This window comes from Bombina bombina, chromosome 1, assembly GCF_027579735.1.
Source record: "Bombina bombina isolate aBomBom1 chromosome 1, aBomBom1.pri, whole genome shotgun sequence".
Taxonomy (NCBI): domain Eukaryota; kingdom Metazoa; phylum Chordata; class Amphibia; order Anura; family Bombinatoridae; genus Bombina; species Bombina bombina.
In genome coordinates, this window is record NC_069499.1 from 1,495,561,805 (window position 1) to 1,495,581,314 (window position 19,510).

General features: G+C 36.7%; 1 protein-coding gene across 1 annotated transcript in view; it reads left to right on the forward strand.

The window, feature by feature from the left end:
- Window positions 1–19,510, forward strand: part of LOC128654014 (actin-related protein 2/3 complex subunit 1A-B-like) — a 58,528-nt gene that overhangs the window by 23,562 nt on the left and 15,456 nt on the right. The window contains exons 3-7 of the mRNA XM_053707661.1: window positions 747–851; window positions 9,426–9,648; window positions 14,375–14,482; window positions 16,080–16,286; window positions 18,353–18,428. Of these exons, the coding sequence (XP_053563636.1) occupies window positions 747–851; window positions 9,426–9,648; window positions 14,375–14,482; window positions 16,080–16,286; window positions 18,353–18,428 (719 nt within the window). The remainder of the gene's footprint in view (window positions 1–746; window positions 852–9,425; window positions 9,649–14,374; window positions 14,483–16,079; window positions 16,287–18,352; window positions 18,429–19,510) is intronic.

Consider the following 19,510-nt stretch of genomic DNA (forward strand, 5'->3'; position numbering starts at 1 on the left):
GCTCTATTTGGAGACAGGACATTAGATTTTTTGTTGTTGTATCTATCATGTTATTTAGGAAATGCATCTTTTGTAGGCGGTTGTGTAAAGATAGCCTATCACGTGCTTTGCTGCAATATCTAGTTCAGGAACAATTTGATATCGATGTTATGCTTAGAGTACCCCACTTCTTTAAGAAGAGGAAATTATTTCTGAATCATGAAATAAACATTTTGGGTTTCATGGCCCTTTAAGAACTAAACTGCTAGTTTTGAGGATTCTAGCTTTTTTGCCTATCAGTTGCTCCATTTATACAATGTAATTAGTCAGACTATCTGAATTAATCTTTAATGATCCTGCTAGAGCGTACCATTTACTTCTGTTATCAAATGTACATTTTTATCTTGGTATATCTACTTGAAACTTCCACATTAGCATACTGAGGTAGGCTCAGGGTTGAGCACGTGTCTTGAGCACTAGATGACAAAAGTGTTGGCAACATTATTTAACATTTTTACAAAACTTGCTGTCATCTAGTGCTCAAGACACTTGAGCCTACCTAGGTATGTTTTTCAACAAACGATACCAGGAGAACAAGGTCAAATTGATATTAGAAGTAAAGTGGAAATTTATTTTACATTGCATTCTCTGTCTAAATCATAAAAGTTTAATTTTGTTTTTCTTATCCCTTTCATAGAATGGCAAAATATATCAAAGTTTTAATTTTGGTGTAATAATAAAGTGAAGATTGTTTTCCCTCCAAACAGAAATTGCAATAAGTCCTAATAGTCATGTTGTCCAAATATACCAGAAAGCAGAGAACGGGTGGAAAAAAATCCATGAGCTCTCAGAACACAATGGGAGGATCACAGGTAAGAAACACAATTCTGTTTTTTTCTGACAATGGTGACTAGAAGTCATCATTTTCTACTGTTTATTTTCATTTTTCTAATTCAAATTTCCACAGCTGTCTCTCCCTTCTCTTTTTCATTTCTGAGTCTTTTCCATTTTGCCCCTATATTAACATCCCCCCTCCTGGTAAAAGATTGTATGGTGCTGCTGTTTCTGGTCAAATGATCTGAGGTATCTAAGACTAGACGCTAGCTACAAATTGAATCCATTGGTTGTGAATCCGGTGACCTCCCGAGAGTTCTGTTCTAATCAAAACCTCAGGCACCACAACCGCCTCTGGTATCCTATCCATGGGTCCCACCCCCCACAACGTGCTTTTAACAGTGGAGGCTCCTCCATTTGTGCACTGTCGCACGTGAACCCCCAGGGGGCAGAGGAGGGTGGGGAAAATGAGCCAAAAATAAAAAATGAGAAAAAAAAAATTATAAAAAATGTTATTTATATTTTTTATTTATATTATTTTATATTATTAATAATTTATTATTTTCCCCAAGTTGTGTGCTGTCCTGCTGTCTGTGTCATAGCTATGCAGCATGCTATGTATTACAATTTACAACTGATTGATTACAGTATGATACAGGCAGGAGCAGGCAGGAGCTAGGACTGGGTGGACTACTCAGTGTGCTGATGTCCGTGACGTCACACCACACCACCACGGCGCTCGTCGTACTGCCTGCTGCTGCCTGAGAGGCTGAGTCTGTCTATTGACTCCAGTCTCCACCCCCCACTCGCACGTGCGGTAAGGAGCCCTATATGCCTGCACAGTAATCTCAATGTATTCACTGTGCAGGCGTAGCTCCTCCCCAGCCTCATGCCTATAGAGGCATAATCACACAGGCTGAACTGTGTGGTCGTTTCAGCCTGTGCTCTGTCTCCTCCCCCAGCCTCTTGATCCATTGTGTGATAGGCTCCCTGGCTGCACACGTGTCACGTGATGGCCCCCACGAGACTCCTCCCGGCTCAACGGCGCGAAAATCTTTGTGGAGATAGCCATTGAGCTGAGAGGAGGCTTTTGCATAGAGCTCTGTGCAAAACTTGTTTCAAACTTCAGAAAACTTCTAAAAACTACTTTGTTTGCTGCCTGCTGGCTGCTGCTGTATATCAGAGACTTTCTGAGACAGACTGACAACATCAACAGTCAATATTTGCTGCTGCAGAGTAGACTCAGACTGCAGTGTTCAAATAGCATTATTACTTTATTAGGCTTAGCTTAGCAAATTGCAATATAGTTTAGAACTTTAGATTCACTAGTATTCTATTATCTATCTATAGAAGATACTAATATATTATATTAGTTCAGTTGTTTGACAGTTTGTGGGCAGATATTTTAATGATTTTTGCTGCAGGCCTGCAGCTTTTTATATAGAATAACTGAGTTGAGTCTTGAACTTGAACTACTAGTGTTTAAAAAAAAAAACATTTTTATTTTTCTACTTGTAATTTAAACAACAGATACAGTCTGAGTCTGAGATTGCTTTTTATATAGAGTAACTTGCAGAGCAGCAGAGCTACCTACCTACAAGTTATATATTACATAACAACCGCCAAACTATTAAACTATTACTTCAAGTTGAGTTGTATATTTTCTAACAGCTGCAGAGCTACCTACCTACAAGTTATATATTAGATAACAACCGCCAAACTATTAAACTATTACTTCAAGTTGAGTTGTATATTTTCTAACAGCTGCAGAGCTACCTACAAGCTATATGTTACATAACAAACGCCAAACTATTGAACTATTAAACAAATAGACTGGCGAACCAGTCATGAAAGAGTGGTGTCTATTGTGAATATAGCAAATAAATGCTTGTATTTGACCCAATGCTGATCGAGTTCATAACCCACAGAAATAATAACAAGCCATGATGCAGGGGTCCGCTCTGCGTATTAAACCCCTGTTGCTGTATGTTGTTTCATACAATTTTAAGGAATAAAATTACAACTGTTTTTCAACAAACTCGTTCTGGAATATCTCTTTTTTTGTATTAAACTATTACTTCAAGTTGAGTTGTATATTTTCTAACAGCTGCAGAGCAGCAGAGTTACCTACCTACAAGTTATATATTACATAACAACCGCAAAACTATTAAACTTTTAAGTTTTATATTTTCTAACAGCTGCAGAGCTACCTACCTACAAGTTATATATTAGATAACAACCGCCAAACTATTAAACTATTACTTCAAGTTGAGTTGTATATTTTCTAACAGCTGCAGAGCTACCTACCTGCTACCTACAAGTTATATATTACATAACAACCGCCAAACTATTAAACTATTACTTCAAGTTGAGTTGTATATTTTCTAAAAGCTGCAGAGCAGCAGAGCTACCTACCTACAAGTTATATATTAGATAACAACCACCAAACTATTAAACTATTACTTCAAGTTGAGTTGTATATTTTCTAACAGCTGCAGAGCAGCAGAGCTACCTACCTACAAGTTATATATTACATAACAACCGCAAAACTATTAAACTATTAAGTTGTATATTTTCTAACAGCTGCAGAGCTACCTACCTACAAGTTATATATTAGATAAGAGCAAAGGACTGTTCTTTGAGTGTAAACTAACAGTTAAGATGGCACTTAGAAAAATTAGCGTGTCTGAGCTAAAGCAATTACATTTTTCAACGTTGCCCATTGAAAGAAAAATTGAAATTAAAATGCTCAGGCCAACACCTATGCTTAACCTAACCCAGGTGACAAAATGTAAAACTAGAGATTACAAAAGAGAATTCAAACCCGAGGTATATGATAAATATCCATGGATTTGTGGCTGTGAATTATCTAACAGGCTCTTTTGTTTTTATTGTCTCCTGTTTGCAAAACAAAGTGGGGATTCAAGCTGGGTGAGTTATGGTGTCGCCAATTTATCACATATAAGTCAAAAAACAAATAAACATAATTGCTCCCAATCACATTTAAACTCCACATTAGAGTTTAATTTGCTAGGAAGGGTTGATATTCGGCAACAACTTGACAGTGCATATCGTTTGAATATTAAAAAACATAATGAGCAAGTGAAGAAAAATCGCTATGTTCTTTCCAAAATAATTAATTGTATTTTATTTTGCGGCGCATTTGAGCTTGCACTTCGAGGACATGACGAACGCGATGATTCATTAAATCCAGGCATTTTCAGAGGTCTTATAAACTTCTCAGCAGAGCTTGATGCATCTCTAAAAGAACATCTCGCTAGTGCCACTGTTTTTAAAGGAACGTCAAAAGAAATTCAAAACGATTTATTAGACTGTATGCTTACTGTTTGTCAGAACCAAATAAAGAAGGAAATCTCAAATGCAAGTTTTGTAGCAGTGATAGCAGATGAAACTACTGATGTTTCATCTGCCTTCCAATTGGTTGTTGTTTTTAGATAGATTATAGGTAAAGGACAACCGGTTGAGAGATTCTGGGAATTCACTAATCCAGCTGGACATGATGCAGAATCTATAGCTACGTGTATTCAAGCTACTTTGGAAAAAGTTCTAGACAACCCAGAGAAACTGATATTGCAGAGTTACGACGGTGCAAGCGTGATGAGTGGTCAGCATGCAGGTGTTCAGGCTATAATTAAAAGTACCTACAAGAATGCACATTTTGTGCATTGCTACGCACATCAGCTCAATTTAATTGTCAGCCAAGCAAGCAGTCAAAATCAACAAGTTCGAGTATTTTTTTCAAACCTAAGTGACATTACTAACTTTTTTAGTAACTCGCCACAAAGGATAGCTATTCTAGATGCAACTGTTAGAAGAAGGATACCTCATAGTTCAGCCACCAGGTGGAATTTCAAGAGTCGAACCGTCAATACAGTTTTTGAAAACAGGGAACAGTTAATTGAATGCATGGAAAAAATAGAGTCAACATCGAAAAAAGAAATAGCTATAAATCAAGCAGGGGCTATTTGGCGTATGTTACAAGACTCGGTATTCATGTTTTGGCTTACAGTTTTTCGCAATATTATGCCACATGTAGATGTGTTATACAACCAACTTCAGAAAACACTAACAGATGCGGCACTTATTCGAAAACATATTAACACTTTCCAGCAGACAATGGAAAATGAAAGGAATAGAATGGACACAGTGACCAATGACCATGACGATATCAGAAACAGAGGAAACATCTAGGAAAAGGAAGAGAGAAAATATTCACATTACTCAGACTGTGGCAGCTAAAGAAATATGCGATGTTATCATGAATCAAGTAAAAGATAGATTTTCTTTTATAACTCACTACTCGGCTGTTTCTCTCCTCCAAGCGGAAAAATTTGCGGATTCCGAGAAAATTTTTCCAAATCAGCTTCTTGACCAAACATCAGCTGTTTATCACACATTACAGAAAGATTGCCTGAAAACTGAACTAGGAGTAATTTACAGAAGACCAGATTTCAGAAATAGGAATGGTGCCATTAGTCTTCTACAGTTTGTAATAGAAAATAACTTGGACAGTACTTTCTCGGAGACCTACAAACTGTTACAAATTATTTAAACTATTCCCGTGATAACTGCTGAGACTGAGAGATGTTTCTCAACTTTAAAACGAGTTAAGACATTTCTAAGGAGCACCATGACTGAGGAAAGACTGACCGCTCTAGCCATGCTGACAATTGAAAAACAATTGATAAATGACATTCCTAAATTCAACGAAAATGTTATTGATTTATTTGCCTCAAAAAAAGACAGGCGGATTGACTTGATTTACAAAACTTGTACTTAAGTTATCAACATTGTTTTAATGTTTACCTTTGAAGTAAATTATTAAGCACTAGTGTAATAGAAATAATCTTCTTTTGTACTAGAAAGTAAAATGTTGGTGTATTTATCTTCATGTTGCCATGGCCTTTGGCTGCATTGCCTAATATCGAACACTGGGGGCTGGGGCAACAGTAATTGAAATGTGGTTTTATTTCTCTATAAAGTGGAAGGTTCTTTAAATCCAGGAATATATATGTTTTCATAAATGTACATTCAATATACTTATTATTTTGCAGCTTTAATTAATCATTTGGTTAATATATATGTTATTATATAATTTGACTGAGCATGTATATTTTAAGACTAGACATGGGCAGGTAGTGTAGGCTCCTCCATTTGTGCACTGTCGCACGTGAACATGGGTATATTGAAGAGTACGGATTCATGTATATTAATTTAAATATTAGACCTGGTCATAATATTAAATATTATAAATATATATATACACAATGATCAAGTAACCACAAATCGTTATGTTCTTTCCAAAATTATGAATTGTATTCTATTTTCCGGCGCATTTGAGCTTTCACTTCGAGGACATGATGAATGTGATGATTCATATGTGGATTCAGACCTTCAAAAGTATTGTTAGTCCCATCATTTGTATATCATACAAGTGATAATTACTTACTTTCCTGAAGATTCTAATCTGAGTATATCTGAACTATGTTAAATTTCATAAAAATATATTTCATATCTGAGTACATGACTTTAATACAGTTTGAGTGCATGAAATCATTTACAGTTGTATGCAAAAGTTTAGCACCCCTGACAATTTCCATGATTTTCAGTTATAAATAAATAGCTGTTTGGATCAGTAATTTCATTTTGATCTATCAAATAAATGAAGGACACAGTAAAAATTCAGTAGTGCAATGAGGTTTATTGGATTAACAGAAAATGTGCACAATGCATCAAAACAAAATTTGACAGGTGCATACATTTGGGCACCCTTGTTATTTTGTTGATTTGAATAGCTGTAACTACCTAGCACTGATTAATTGGAAGACAAAATTGGTTTGGTGAGCCCGTTAAGCCTTAAACGTCATAGACAGGTGTATCCAATCATGAGAAAAGGCTTTAAGGTGGCCAATTGCAAGTTGTTCTCTATGACTCTCCTCTGAAGAGTGGCAACATGGGGGGCCTCAAAACAACTCTCAAATGACCTAAAAACAAAGATTGTTCAACATCATGGTTTAGACAGAGGAAGGCTACAAAAAGCTATTGCAATTGCATAGATTTAAGATGTCTGTGTCCACTGTGAGGAACACAGTGAGCAATGCATGGTGAGGATATGGAAGACCACAGGCACAGTTCTTGTTAAGGCCAGAAGTGGCAGGGCAAGTAAAATATCGGAGAGGGCCAGAGGCAAAGGCAAAGGATGGTGAGAACGGTCAAAAACAGCCCACAGACCACCTCCAAAGACCTGTACTACTGGGAATATTGTTGAGGGTCTCATGGATTCCCATAGTTGCCAACATTTGAAAAAATTTTCCAGGGACACTTTGCAGCTATCAATTACCTGCATGACAAATTTTACCAAACTCCCTGTCCTAAAGCCCCGCCCACTTTGCCAAACCCACATAATGAGCATAATGTAGCTCCGCCTATTTGCTCTGCCCATTGTAATTTTACCTATGTGTTTAACCCACTGTGGCCATTAAACAGAGTCCTACAGCAAGTAGTGCAAACATGGCACACGATTATTATATTTAATTTGAATACTACTCTACACTATATATCATTAGATAACATTCTAGCTGTAAAACTGGAAGTAACAAATCTCTAAGAATGTCAATAGCAGTTGTCAAGCAAGACTTTTGATAGTTAATATTATTTCTAATTAACAAAATACTTCTTGCTTCTATCCCATAAACTATAGGTACATGTGACTTCCAAATAGCTTCAAAATAAATAGCTTTACCTTTAAAGGGACAGTAAAGCATGTGAGGCTTATCACATCATGAGTTTCTCTAACTGGAGAAAAAGCATTTAAACCTAGGTTACAACAGTCATGGCAGTGCCCATTAAACTAAAACTTTACACCTATATCTTCAGATAAACTGCAAATAATTAAAAAAACAAACGAACATGTGAGCCCATTATCCTCAAGCTTTTCTTTAGTGTGAATACATTATTACAATTTAGTAAATGGTGTTTAATGCTTGAAGCATAAATGATGTGATAAGCCTCACATGCTTTACTGTCCCTTTAAAGGTAAAGCTATTTATTTTGAAGCTATTTGGAACTGGAAGTCACATGCATCTATAGTTTATGGTTTATGGGATAGAAGCAATAAGTATTTTGTTTATTAGAAATGCTTCTCACACTAGCAGCAAAAAAGTCAAGAAAGTCACAGTTTGTTTTTTTTTCTTAAAAAAAAAAAAAATGATGCAATTCATTCCTTCACGGTCACCTGAGCAGCACATATTTTGCAGCAGAGCCGGTTCAGTAATATTGAAAGATTAGAACAACCAATGATTGTCCTACCTTGCCTCCTGGCTGGAAACACCGGCATCTGACTCTCACCTCTGGCTCGTCCACTGATCGGCTCTGAAGAGTTAGTTTAGGGTGTGTGTCCTCCTGTCGCACTTGCAGCATGTGAGAAGGGCCTGAGCGGCAACGCGGGGTCTCGTGATAGTGACGTCCGTGCTGACGTCACTGCTTGACCGTGCGACCGGATCGCAAGATAGAGGTTGTTAGATAGGGAGGAGGAGTGACACATAATCGCGCTAACTTAGCTCAGTGCAACTTCTAAAGCTAGCATGTTGTCGGATTGGGAGGAGGAGTGATACATGATTGCGTTAACTTAGCTCAGTGCAGCCTTTACAGCGAGCATGTTCATTGTCAGATTGGGAGGAGGACTGACACATGATCGCGCTAGCGCAGCTAGCTTAACTCAATGCAGCCTCTACTGCTAGTACTTCCCGGGACATTTAAATGGCCGGGACTGGGTCTCAAATTCCGGGACTGTCCCGGCAAAAACGGGACAGTTGGCAAGTATGGATTCCACTCAATATCAGCAGATACTTGAGAATAATGTTGAGGAATCAGTCACAAACTTCAGTTGAAGTTACCCCAGGCCGGGGCTGGATATTTCAAGAAGATGATGACCAAAAACACTGCTGGTTCAAATGGGTGGGGCCATTTGAGGGGCGTGACTTTTGTAAAGGGGTGTGGCTTTTAAAAATGGGTGTGGCTTGTTAAAATGGGCGTGCTTTTTCAAAGGGGCGTGGCTTTCTAATAGGGGCAGGGTCTTGTGCACCCCCATCCTAAAAATTCACCAGCCGCCATTGGCTTTTAAAGGTTCTCAGACAAACCGGACTGTTATCCGACAGACATTTGTCTGTCAGATTATTATCCATCACGCACACATTCTGACCGAGAACCTTTAAAAGCACCTTGAGGGGGGTGGGACCCATGGTTAGGTTCCCAGAGGTGGTTGCAGTGCCCGAGGCTTTGATTAGAACAGAACTCTCTGGAGCATATCTGCCCTCGGCCATTATTGCATAATCTAATTAGTCTCCGCAAGGTCACCGGATGTACAACCAATCGGATAATAGATTCAATTTGTCGCTAGCGCCTCATTATCTAAGCAGCATGGGCACTGCATATGTACAACAAGCATCTACAGCAATTGGTTGTCTCACAAACTAAAGGTTTTGCCATATTTGAGGGTTGGGGTGCTACAATAATAATATGAGGGTGGAGTTAACTACTATCAAGTTTACTAAAATTTGGCTTTCATGTCCCTTTCAATCTGTTTTCTACAGGCATTGACTGGGCTCCCAATTCAAACCGTATTGTGACGTGTGCCACAGACAGAAATGCTTACGTATGGATGCTAAAAGACGGTACTTGGAAACCCACCCTAGTGCTGCTGCGTATCAACCGTGCAGCCACCTGTGTCAAATGGTCCCCACTGGAGAATAAGATTGCAGTAGGAAGTGGCTCACAGACCATTTCAATCTGCTATTTTGAGAAGGAGAATGACTGGTTAGTAAAATCATAGTTTATTCAAATGATTGCAGGAGAAAGAATGCATACAATACCTTATGCTATATGTCAGTATATACAGTACATATAAACATGCAAATATCTGTTTTCCAATTTTTTTTATAGTGGGCTTAAATGCATTTGAGAAAACCTAATAAATGCACTCTTAAAGAGATATTAAAGGGACATTAAACCCAATTTTTTTCTTTCATGATTCAGATAAAGAATACAATTTTAAACAACTTTCTAATTTACTTCTATATCTAATCTGTTTTATTCTCTTGGTATCATTTGTTGAAGGAGCAGCCGTGCACTACTGGTTTCTAACTGAACACATGGGTGAGCCAATGACAATCAGTTTATATATGCAGCCACCAATCAACAACTAGAACCTAGGTTCTCTGCTGCACATGAACTTGCTTAGATAAACATTTCAGCAAAGGATAACAAGTGAAAGAAGCAAATTAAATAATAGAAGTAAATTGGAAAGTTGTTTGGAATTGTATTCTCTATCTGAATCATGAAAGAAAATTTTGGGGGTTTCAAGTCCCTTTAACATTAATTATGTGTAGTTAAAAATCTTTGCAATGTAACTTTTTATTATTTATTTTGTGCCCTTTTCCTGCAATTTAGCTCTAAAAATTGTTGGCTTTGTAAATTCCACTGAGTAACTATAAAGTAATGGATACCACCATTTCTGAACTTAAGTTTGTACCTTATCTCACTGTCCGGCTGCAAACAGTTAAAGGGGCACTGAACCCAAATTTTTTCTTTATTGATTCATATAGAGCATGCAATTTTAAGCAACTTTCTAATTTACTCCTATTATCAATTTTTCTTCGTTCTCTTGGTATCTTTATTTAAAAAAGAAGGCATCTAAGCTAAGGAGCCAGCCAATTGTTGTTTCAGAACCCTGGAGAGCACATGTTTATTGGTGCTGTCCAATCAGCAAGGACAACCCAGGTTGTTCACCAAAAATGGGCCGGCATCTAAACTTACATTCTTGCTTTTCAAATGAATATACCAAGAGAATGAAGGAAATTTGAAAGTAGGAGTAACTTAGAAAGTTGCTTAAAATTGCATGCTCTATCTAAATCACAAAAGAAAAAATTTGGGTACAGTATCCCTTTAAGGATAGATATAAAACAGGCAAGGTTGTGCGAGTTTCCACAAACTCCAGTTTATTAGTTGGTTTGTATATCTTTTTATCTTTCCCTAATTATTGTCAGCAGAAGACAAAGATGAATAGAAAACTAGTTTAAACATGGCGGTACCCGTTACTTTATAGAATCTAGAGAACTTTATAGAAACTACTTTTATACATCAATATTTAAACAACTAATATAATAATATAATATACAACAACAAATTATTCTTAGGCTAATCTTTGCTTTGAATTAATTGTTATATATAACGTATTTAATGTTTAATGTCCCTTTAAAGAAACAGTAAACTAATACAGCTGATAAAACCGTTCTCTTTACAGATCCTCTGTGCATGTAGAGTTAAATATATATGACTGCATCCCAGTGACTACCTGCAGTGTATTCATTAACAAACACTAATACATGCTGCAATTATACTTACAGAGCTATATAAGTAGGGGGTTTAAAAAAAAAAGGAATCAAGATTTTATGCCTTCATTTTTAAACTTTTCTAAGTCCCCTGATATTTTTAGGGCTACAATTTGTCTAAAAATAAGCTGTTCAAGGAAAAGATGCCCTTTATTCCTATTCATATTAAAAGCTATGTAAATCATAGCAAGCTTGAGTGACTTTTTGCTCATTTTTCTATGTCATTCAAATCCATTTGAAGATCCTGTGTTTGAAATAATAAAATCATGTATACAAATCTGGTTAATCATGAAAACTATAAGAAAGAGGGGTTTCCCAACATTTTTAAATGGACCTTAAATAAAAAATGTAATAATTTATTAATTAAATAATTTAAATTGTTTTTCCAATGGATGAGAATAAACCCAACTGAATCTTTTTGTCCGTTGACTATTATTTATATTTATAAATTGCTGTATTTTAACTAGAAGGAGGGTAAATTGGCTGTAGTCAAGGGAAGGGTCAACTAAAAATTCTCGTTAAAGGGACACTGAACCCAAATGTTTTCTTTCGTGATTCAGATAGAGCATGCAATTTTAAGCAACTTTCTAATTTACTCCTATTATTAAATTTTCTTCATTCTCTTGGTATGTTTATTTGAAAAGCAAGAATTTAAGTTTAGATGCTGGCCCATTTTTGGTGAACAACCTGGGTTGTCCTTGCTGATTGGACAGCACCAATAAACAAATGGTGTCCATGGTTCTGAACCACAAATGTGATGGATCCTTAGCTTAGATGCCTTCTTTTTCAAATAAAGATATAAAGAGAACGAAGAAAAATTGATAATAGAAGTAAATTATAAAGTTGCTTAAAATTGCATGCTGAATCATGAAAGAAAAAATTTGGGTTCAGTGTCCCTTTAAGTTACAGGAATACAGAAACCTAAAAGGTCTTTTCTTCACGTCTTCTAAAAGGTATCACATACTTCAATCAATTTACTTTTAGTTTTTTACTTTGCAACATATCAGAAAAACTTGAATATTAGACATTTATAGTAATTTTATACAGAATATTACTTAAAAGATCATAAAACGCATTGAAGTGAGAATATAAGTCTTTAATTATTTGTAGTAAAAAACACATTTGCATTGTACTTTTCCATGTAATTTAACATTGATAATTTTGGCTTTTCCAATTATAAGAACTAGAAGTGTACACTGTAGAATTCACAAGTCTAACCCTGCTGCATATCTGTCCCTAACTGACCACAGTAGGGATCAGATTAAATATGGCAAAACCATGAAACATTTGCAGTAGCAAGTCTGGATCGGCTTCTCCAAATGAGGCAAGTAGTTTAACTTTTAAAAACAATTTAAGGAAACAAGGTATTAATGGATTAAAGGGACAGTCAACACTAGAATTTTTGTTGTTTTAAAAGATAGATCATTTCTTTATTACCCATTCCCCAGTTTTGCATAATCAACACAGTTATAATAATACACGTTTTACCTCTGTGATTACCTTGGCCCCTATTTATGAAAGTCTGGCGGACCTGATCCGACAGTGCGGATCAGGTCCGCCAGAACTCGCTCACAAGAGCTGCTGGTGCAACGCCGCCCCCTGCTGACTCGCGACCAATGGGCCGCCAGCAGGGGGGTGTCAATCAACCCGATCGTACTCGTCTTTGTGACCGCTGCTTCATAACTGGTGTTTCTGGTGAGCCTGCAGGCTTGCCAGAAACACGGGGCATCAAGCTCCATACGGAGCTTGGTAAATATGCCCCCTTGTATCTATGCCTCTGCAAACTGCCCCCTTATTTCAGTTCTTTTGACAGACTTGCATTTTAGCCAATCATTGCTCGCTCCATGGTAACTTCACGTGCATGAGCTCAATGTTATCTATATGAAACACATGAACTAATGCCCTCTAGTGGTCAAAATGCATTCAGATTACAGGCGGCCTTCAAGGTCTAAGAAATTAGCATATGAACCTACTAGGTTTAGCTTTCAACTAAGCATACCAAGAAAACAAAGCAAACGTTTTTGAAAATTGCATGCCCTATTTGAATCATGAAAGTTTTTTTGGGACTTGACTGTCCCTTTAACAATTTTTCACGCTCGCTTAGTATGTTAAGTTATTGCAGGACTACAGAAGAATCTTGTAATTGCAAAGTGTTTTCATAACATTTAAGAGGGGAGAGAGGAATCAGTAAGGTGAAAAATTGCAAAATGGTCTAATAATAACCAATTAACTAACTGACTATTATACAATATTCATATTTAATAAAGTGTTTATCTATGTATTTACTGTAAATATTTCATATTCTAATATTGTTCACATAGGGTAATATGTTGTAAGTTTAATATATATATATTCCTATATATATCTATACCTATATATAATGATATATATATATATATATATATATATATATATATATATATATATAGAGAGAGAGAGAGAGAGGCGTCAATATCTATTTTACCAATATACCATCAGATTTATGTAGAAATATGTATTTATGAATAAATAGAACATACTCTGCTATGTGAAGAACATTGGAATGTGAAATATTCCTACTTTCATGTCGGGTTAGCGTACTTGAAAAAAACGCAATCGGGGTTGTGTGAGAAAAGGTTTTTTCACTTTTCGTGCTCCATTGACTTCTATGGGGGGAATATGTTAACGCAATTGTGATATTCCAAGTTCAGCTATTTGTGCGCTTCGGGTTAGCGCACAAGCAAAAACATTTTACTTTCAACTTGTAACACGAGCGCTACCCAATGTGCAAAAAGCTTACTTCTAGTGCAGTTAACGTGCAAGCAGGAATGATAAATGGCGCACCACTTGTAATCTAGCCCTCATTTGTTAAAATCTATCTAGACTTTCCTAGGCCATAATGCATTTCGATATAAGAAGCGGGAAAGTTTAATGCCTGTTTTTTTGTAAAACATCTTATATGCCAATAAATGCTATGGTTGTCTTACAAATCCCATCTGTCTGTAACACAGTGAACAGAGAATAGAAAATAATCTTCAACCAAATCACAACAGAGGGAACACATGTTTTAACATCCAAACAACATAAGTTAGAATGTTCTCTGTCTAGCAATACAAAAACTATATTTCATTTCCCACAACGTCTAATGAATGTTACGTTTGTCTTTTGGACAGGTGGCTGAGCAAACACATTAAAAAGTCAATCAAATCCACCATCCTCAGCTTGGCATGGCACCCAAACAATGTCTTACTTGCGTCTGGGAGCTGTGATTTCAAATGCAGGTAAAATACACCTATGAAATATGAAATATTCTATGGAGCTGCTGCAGAAGTGTCAGTTCTCTTGGTATTCACTCTGAACCTTTACTTAGGAACATCAGAACTATGGAAACCGCTGAGAGTACTTGAAACATGTTGGTAGAACATAAGTACATTTGCTACTGGAGTTAAACCACCAAACAACTTTTCAGGGGTAGTCTGAGCATTTGGGCAAATAGGATGTGGACTGATGGCCCTGCTTAAAGGGGTAACCACCAGTGGTGGTGCCAAGGGGGCCCCCAGGGAGAGGCTCCTGATTTTCTGCCTTCACTCACATTCCCAGACTGTTGATGGACCGTGAAAACTCCATTGACACTAGCAGGGGCAACCCTCAAGGAATTATCTAAAAAAAGGGGCTGTTCCTGTGAGTTACAAGATGATCACCATGGAAAGTAATGGAGCTTACTAGAAACTTTGCAGGGGGGAGCAAAGTTAGCAGCAAGCAGGGGGCGCACATAAAAAATTAAATCCTGCAGCCAATAAAAATCAGATTACTCTGCATTCAGTTTATAGTATTTTAAAATTGAGTAATTCATGTTTTGCAGGTTTTGACAATTTTCAGTTTGCAAGATAAAACTGCATGATCTGCAGGGGGAAAATGTTTAGAGAATACACTAGAACTTTCAGCTTCACCCATGGAAAGCCACTGTTCTGCCCACTAGCAGAGGCATGGAAACTCATTTTACAATTAAATAAAAATTGCTTTAGCAATTTAGTTTTATTGTGATTTCTACTGTTTACCTTAGTTTGTTCCTGCATAATGTCCAAGTATGTGCATTTTTTTGGGAATTTGTCAATCATTATAGAAACGAATGCCAAAAATAGCCGCAGACAGCAGCATTCGGTTATTTTCCGTGCCAGATTTTTACGTGGAAAAATGCAACACACAAATATCTGTGCAAATCCAGATCTCTGTGCATTGCACATTTACACCAATAAATGCACTTAATGAGATACACCGTTCCCAAGGTTAAAAAAATGCCTTTACCAAAATCCCTAATGAACCTTGTATTACTGACAAGAGATCTTACAGAATTTCACCAGACCATAGAGCTTTAGAAAATCGGGCTCAGGATATCGTAAGCGCAGAGACCTTTAGATAATCGGGTCTTATGTGTAGAAAATTAGAAATCAGTAATCTTAATAACACCATATTTATACAAAATGTGTTGAAACACCCCCCCAAAAAAAACCAAATCCACATTATTCTACCTGGAAAATCTTCTGAACTGTAGAAAAATTTGACTGAGATTTTGAAATAGGCTGTGTCTGCATTTAAGTAACTTAGCTCTGGCTATATATATCAATAGGTATTGTGTGGTAGCTTCTTTGGCAGTGAATTGGTTAAACGATTCTTGGGCTCTCTGCAATGCTCCTATCATTTAAGAAAGAATAACATCATACGCTGGAACATTTACAAGTTTCATGTCCATATAATAACAGTAAAACAACAGGGTACATTTTTTTGAAGCAGTGACAATGCGGTAGAACAGAATAATCTGGTTAAAAGTTACTGTTGGCATGCGCAAGTATTTACAATAAATGTCAATGTCTCCTCTAGAATATTTTCAGCATATGTGAAAGAAATAGAAGAAAAGCCAAGCCCGACACCCTGGGGTACAAAAATGCCATTTGGAGAGCTTCTGTATGAGGAAGGAGACAACGGGGGCTGGGTGCACAGCGTCTGCTTCTCACCAAGCGGCCAATATCTTGCATGGGTTGACCACAACAGCTGTGTGAACCTAGCTGACTCAACACAAGACAAAGTGTAAGAAGCTTGATATAATTTAATGTATGAATGAAGTGTTTTCTCTCAAATTTTCTAATATAATTTTAAAGATCAGACTTGGATTAAACTCTTGAATTAGTTATTCTTATTTAAAATATTTGTGAGAGATAGGTTATATGAATATGAAGCCTTTGACTGGAAGCCAACATTAAAATATTGGTGTGTTTATGTATATATGTTTACTCTCTCTCCCTGTCTTTCTCTCTGGCTATATATAGGAATTCATAGATGAGTTGCCAGCCAGTCCATGGGTTTATTATAAAAAATTGTTTAGGTCCACACAAAACCTTTATCAAGTCATAAAATGTAGCATGTCACCAACACAAAGCTTTACGCCCCATGATTTAATCAAATATAAATGGTGCCATGTACCAGAAAGTACAAACAAAAGATTATGATACCTAGGGGCTGATTTATCAAGGGCCGAATGGCCCCTGTTTCCGAGCGAGCCTTCAGGTTTGCAGGAAACAGCCGTTATGAAGCAGCTGTCTTAAGACCGCAGCTCCTTAACTGGTCCATTGAGTCTGAGGCTGCGGACATCAATCCGCCTGATCCTATACGATAGGGTTGATTGACACCCCCTGCTAGAGGCCTATTGGCCGCAAATCTGCAGGGGGCGGCATTGCACAAGCAGTTCACCAGAACTGCTTGTGGAATGATAAATGCCGACAGTGTATGCTGTTGGCATTCAGCAATGTCTGTCGGACATGATATGCTACATTGTATCATGTTGGACAGACATTGATAAATCGGCCCCCTAGTGTTGACTTATAGAAGTACAAATACAGAAACCTATCACAAAAATTACTGCCCAATGATTTGATTACTTAGCCTTTTAGACAGAACATCTGCAAACCTGTAGCAAAACATTTTCTCTCTTGTAATTACTCATGATCATCTCTTAAATGTAAGGGGAGTGACCATGTTTCTAAACTTACTATGAGGGGTGATCAATAAAATAGAGAGACAATGTCAATTTTTAGGTTTAGTACTTTTAATCCTTCTAGGAGTCACCACTATGTATTGGGGTCTCTTATTCAAATTATGCTATAAAATGAAACATTCAGGGCAAGATTACAAGTGGATTGCTATTTAGCGCTTTTAGGTTGCGCTTGTATTACAAGTTGAAAGTAAAAAGTTATTGCTCGCGCACTAACCCAATCCAATGAGCGCAAAAAGCTGAATTTAGAATATCGAAAATGTATTCCCCAATCGGAGTCAACTGCTAACCCAAATGCATATTCTCAAGTGCGCTAACCCAACATAAAAACATGAATATTTCACATTTCTGCTATGTGCAGAACATTGGAATGTGAAATATTTCCAGTATTCTTTTGTGATTCAGATAGAGCATGAAATTTGGTATCTTTATTTGAAATGCAAGAATGTATGTTTAGATGCTGGCCCATTTTTGGTGGTGAACAACCTGGGTTGTTCCACCAATAAAAAAGCGCTGTCCAGAGTTATGAAAAAAAAGCTTAGATGCCTTCTTTTTCAAATAAAGATAGCAAGAGAACGAAGAAAAATTGATAATAGGAGTAAATTAGAAAGTTGCTTAAAATTGCATGCTCTATCTGAACCACGAAAGAAAAAATTTGAGTTCAGTGACCCTTTAACTACAAAGGGCTCCAATGCACTTTTATATGTCTATATATGTGTACATTTTGTTTATATAACAGTATATATTCCCTTGTGCATAAACAAAATAAAAAATAAATATTTTTTCTAAAAAGATAAGGCTAAAAATGGAAAATAAATTATACAGATAAGGTGTAAAAATGATGTTATATTACATTTCAGACAATTACATGTGGAATTCACATCTCACCTACTAACATGGCCCTAATATCAGACTCTCAGTCGTTCTGAGGGCAAAATAAGTGCAAACCAAGACATGACATCCAAATTCTTTTCCTGACACAGAAGCTCTTGAAAAACTACCTTGGTACATTGACTCAAAAGCTTTTCCTGTCCTCCCAAAGTGGCTATAAATCATGCTGCCCCCTGCACCTGTTTAATGCTGTTTCCTGTCTTCTCTCTTTCAGAGTAACTGAACTGAAGACAGAGTTTCTGCCCTTCCTGAGTGTGCTATTTGTGAATGAAACTCGGATTGTGACAGCTGTAAGTTTATCTGCTTTAATCAGGATGATGTGTACTCTATTTTGAAAACACACAACACTTCTATTCTATTTTACATCCACACAGTCTCAATAAGAAAAACTCTATAATATACACCAACAATTTCCACTGCGCAATGCCATAACCTTTTTATTTAATTATATATTGCATTTGTATCTCCTACACATTTAAATTTAAGAGGGAGTCATTTTAAGCAGCCGGTCCTATATTTATCTCTGGGAACCCCCTACTGGTTTCAAGATATTTTGAGTATGGTTGTTGCTGTTACTTCTTTTAATATATTACAACTTGTACTTGTTCATGCTGGTCACAGCAGATTTGTCCTTCATTTTATTTTACTGAGCTATTGACAATAACTCCCTCAAGTGCTTTAATAACTCAGAAGTATTCTTAAAGGGATAATGAACCCAATTTTTTTTTCTTTTCTGATTCAGATAGAGCATGCCATTTTAAGCAACTTTCTAATTTACTCCTATTATCAATTTTTCTTCGTTCTCTTGCTATCTTTATTTGAAAAAGAAGGCATCTAAGCTAAGGAGCCAGACAATTTTTGGATCAGACACTAGACAGCACTTGTTTATTGGTGGGTGAATTTATCCACCAATCAGCAAGAACAACCCAGGTTGTTCACCAAAAAATGGGCCGGCATCTAAACTTACATTCTTGCTTTTCAAATAAAGATACCAAGAGAATGAAGACAATTTGATAATAGGAGTAAATTAGAAAGTTGCTTAAAATTGCATGCTCTATCTGAATCACAAAAGAAAAAAATGTGGGTTCAGTGTAAAAATGTGGGTTCAGTGTAAAAATACCTAGGTCTGTCTCTACGAGTGGTGAGATGTCTACCATAGAAAATAATAGAAAACAAAACTTGCTGGTGAGAGTGAACTTAGCAGGGAGCAGGGGGTCGCTCTTTAAATATTAAAGTCTTAGCCAATACAAATCAGCTTACTCTGATTTCAGTGTATAGTACCTTAAAGTTACCTCTATTGTCAGATACATGGGTTTTTCTATTAGGGTAATAAGTATTTTGTGCATTTTGACATAATCTTGCCACCATTTTG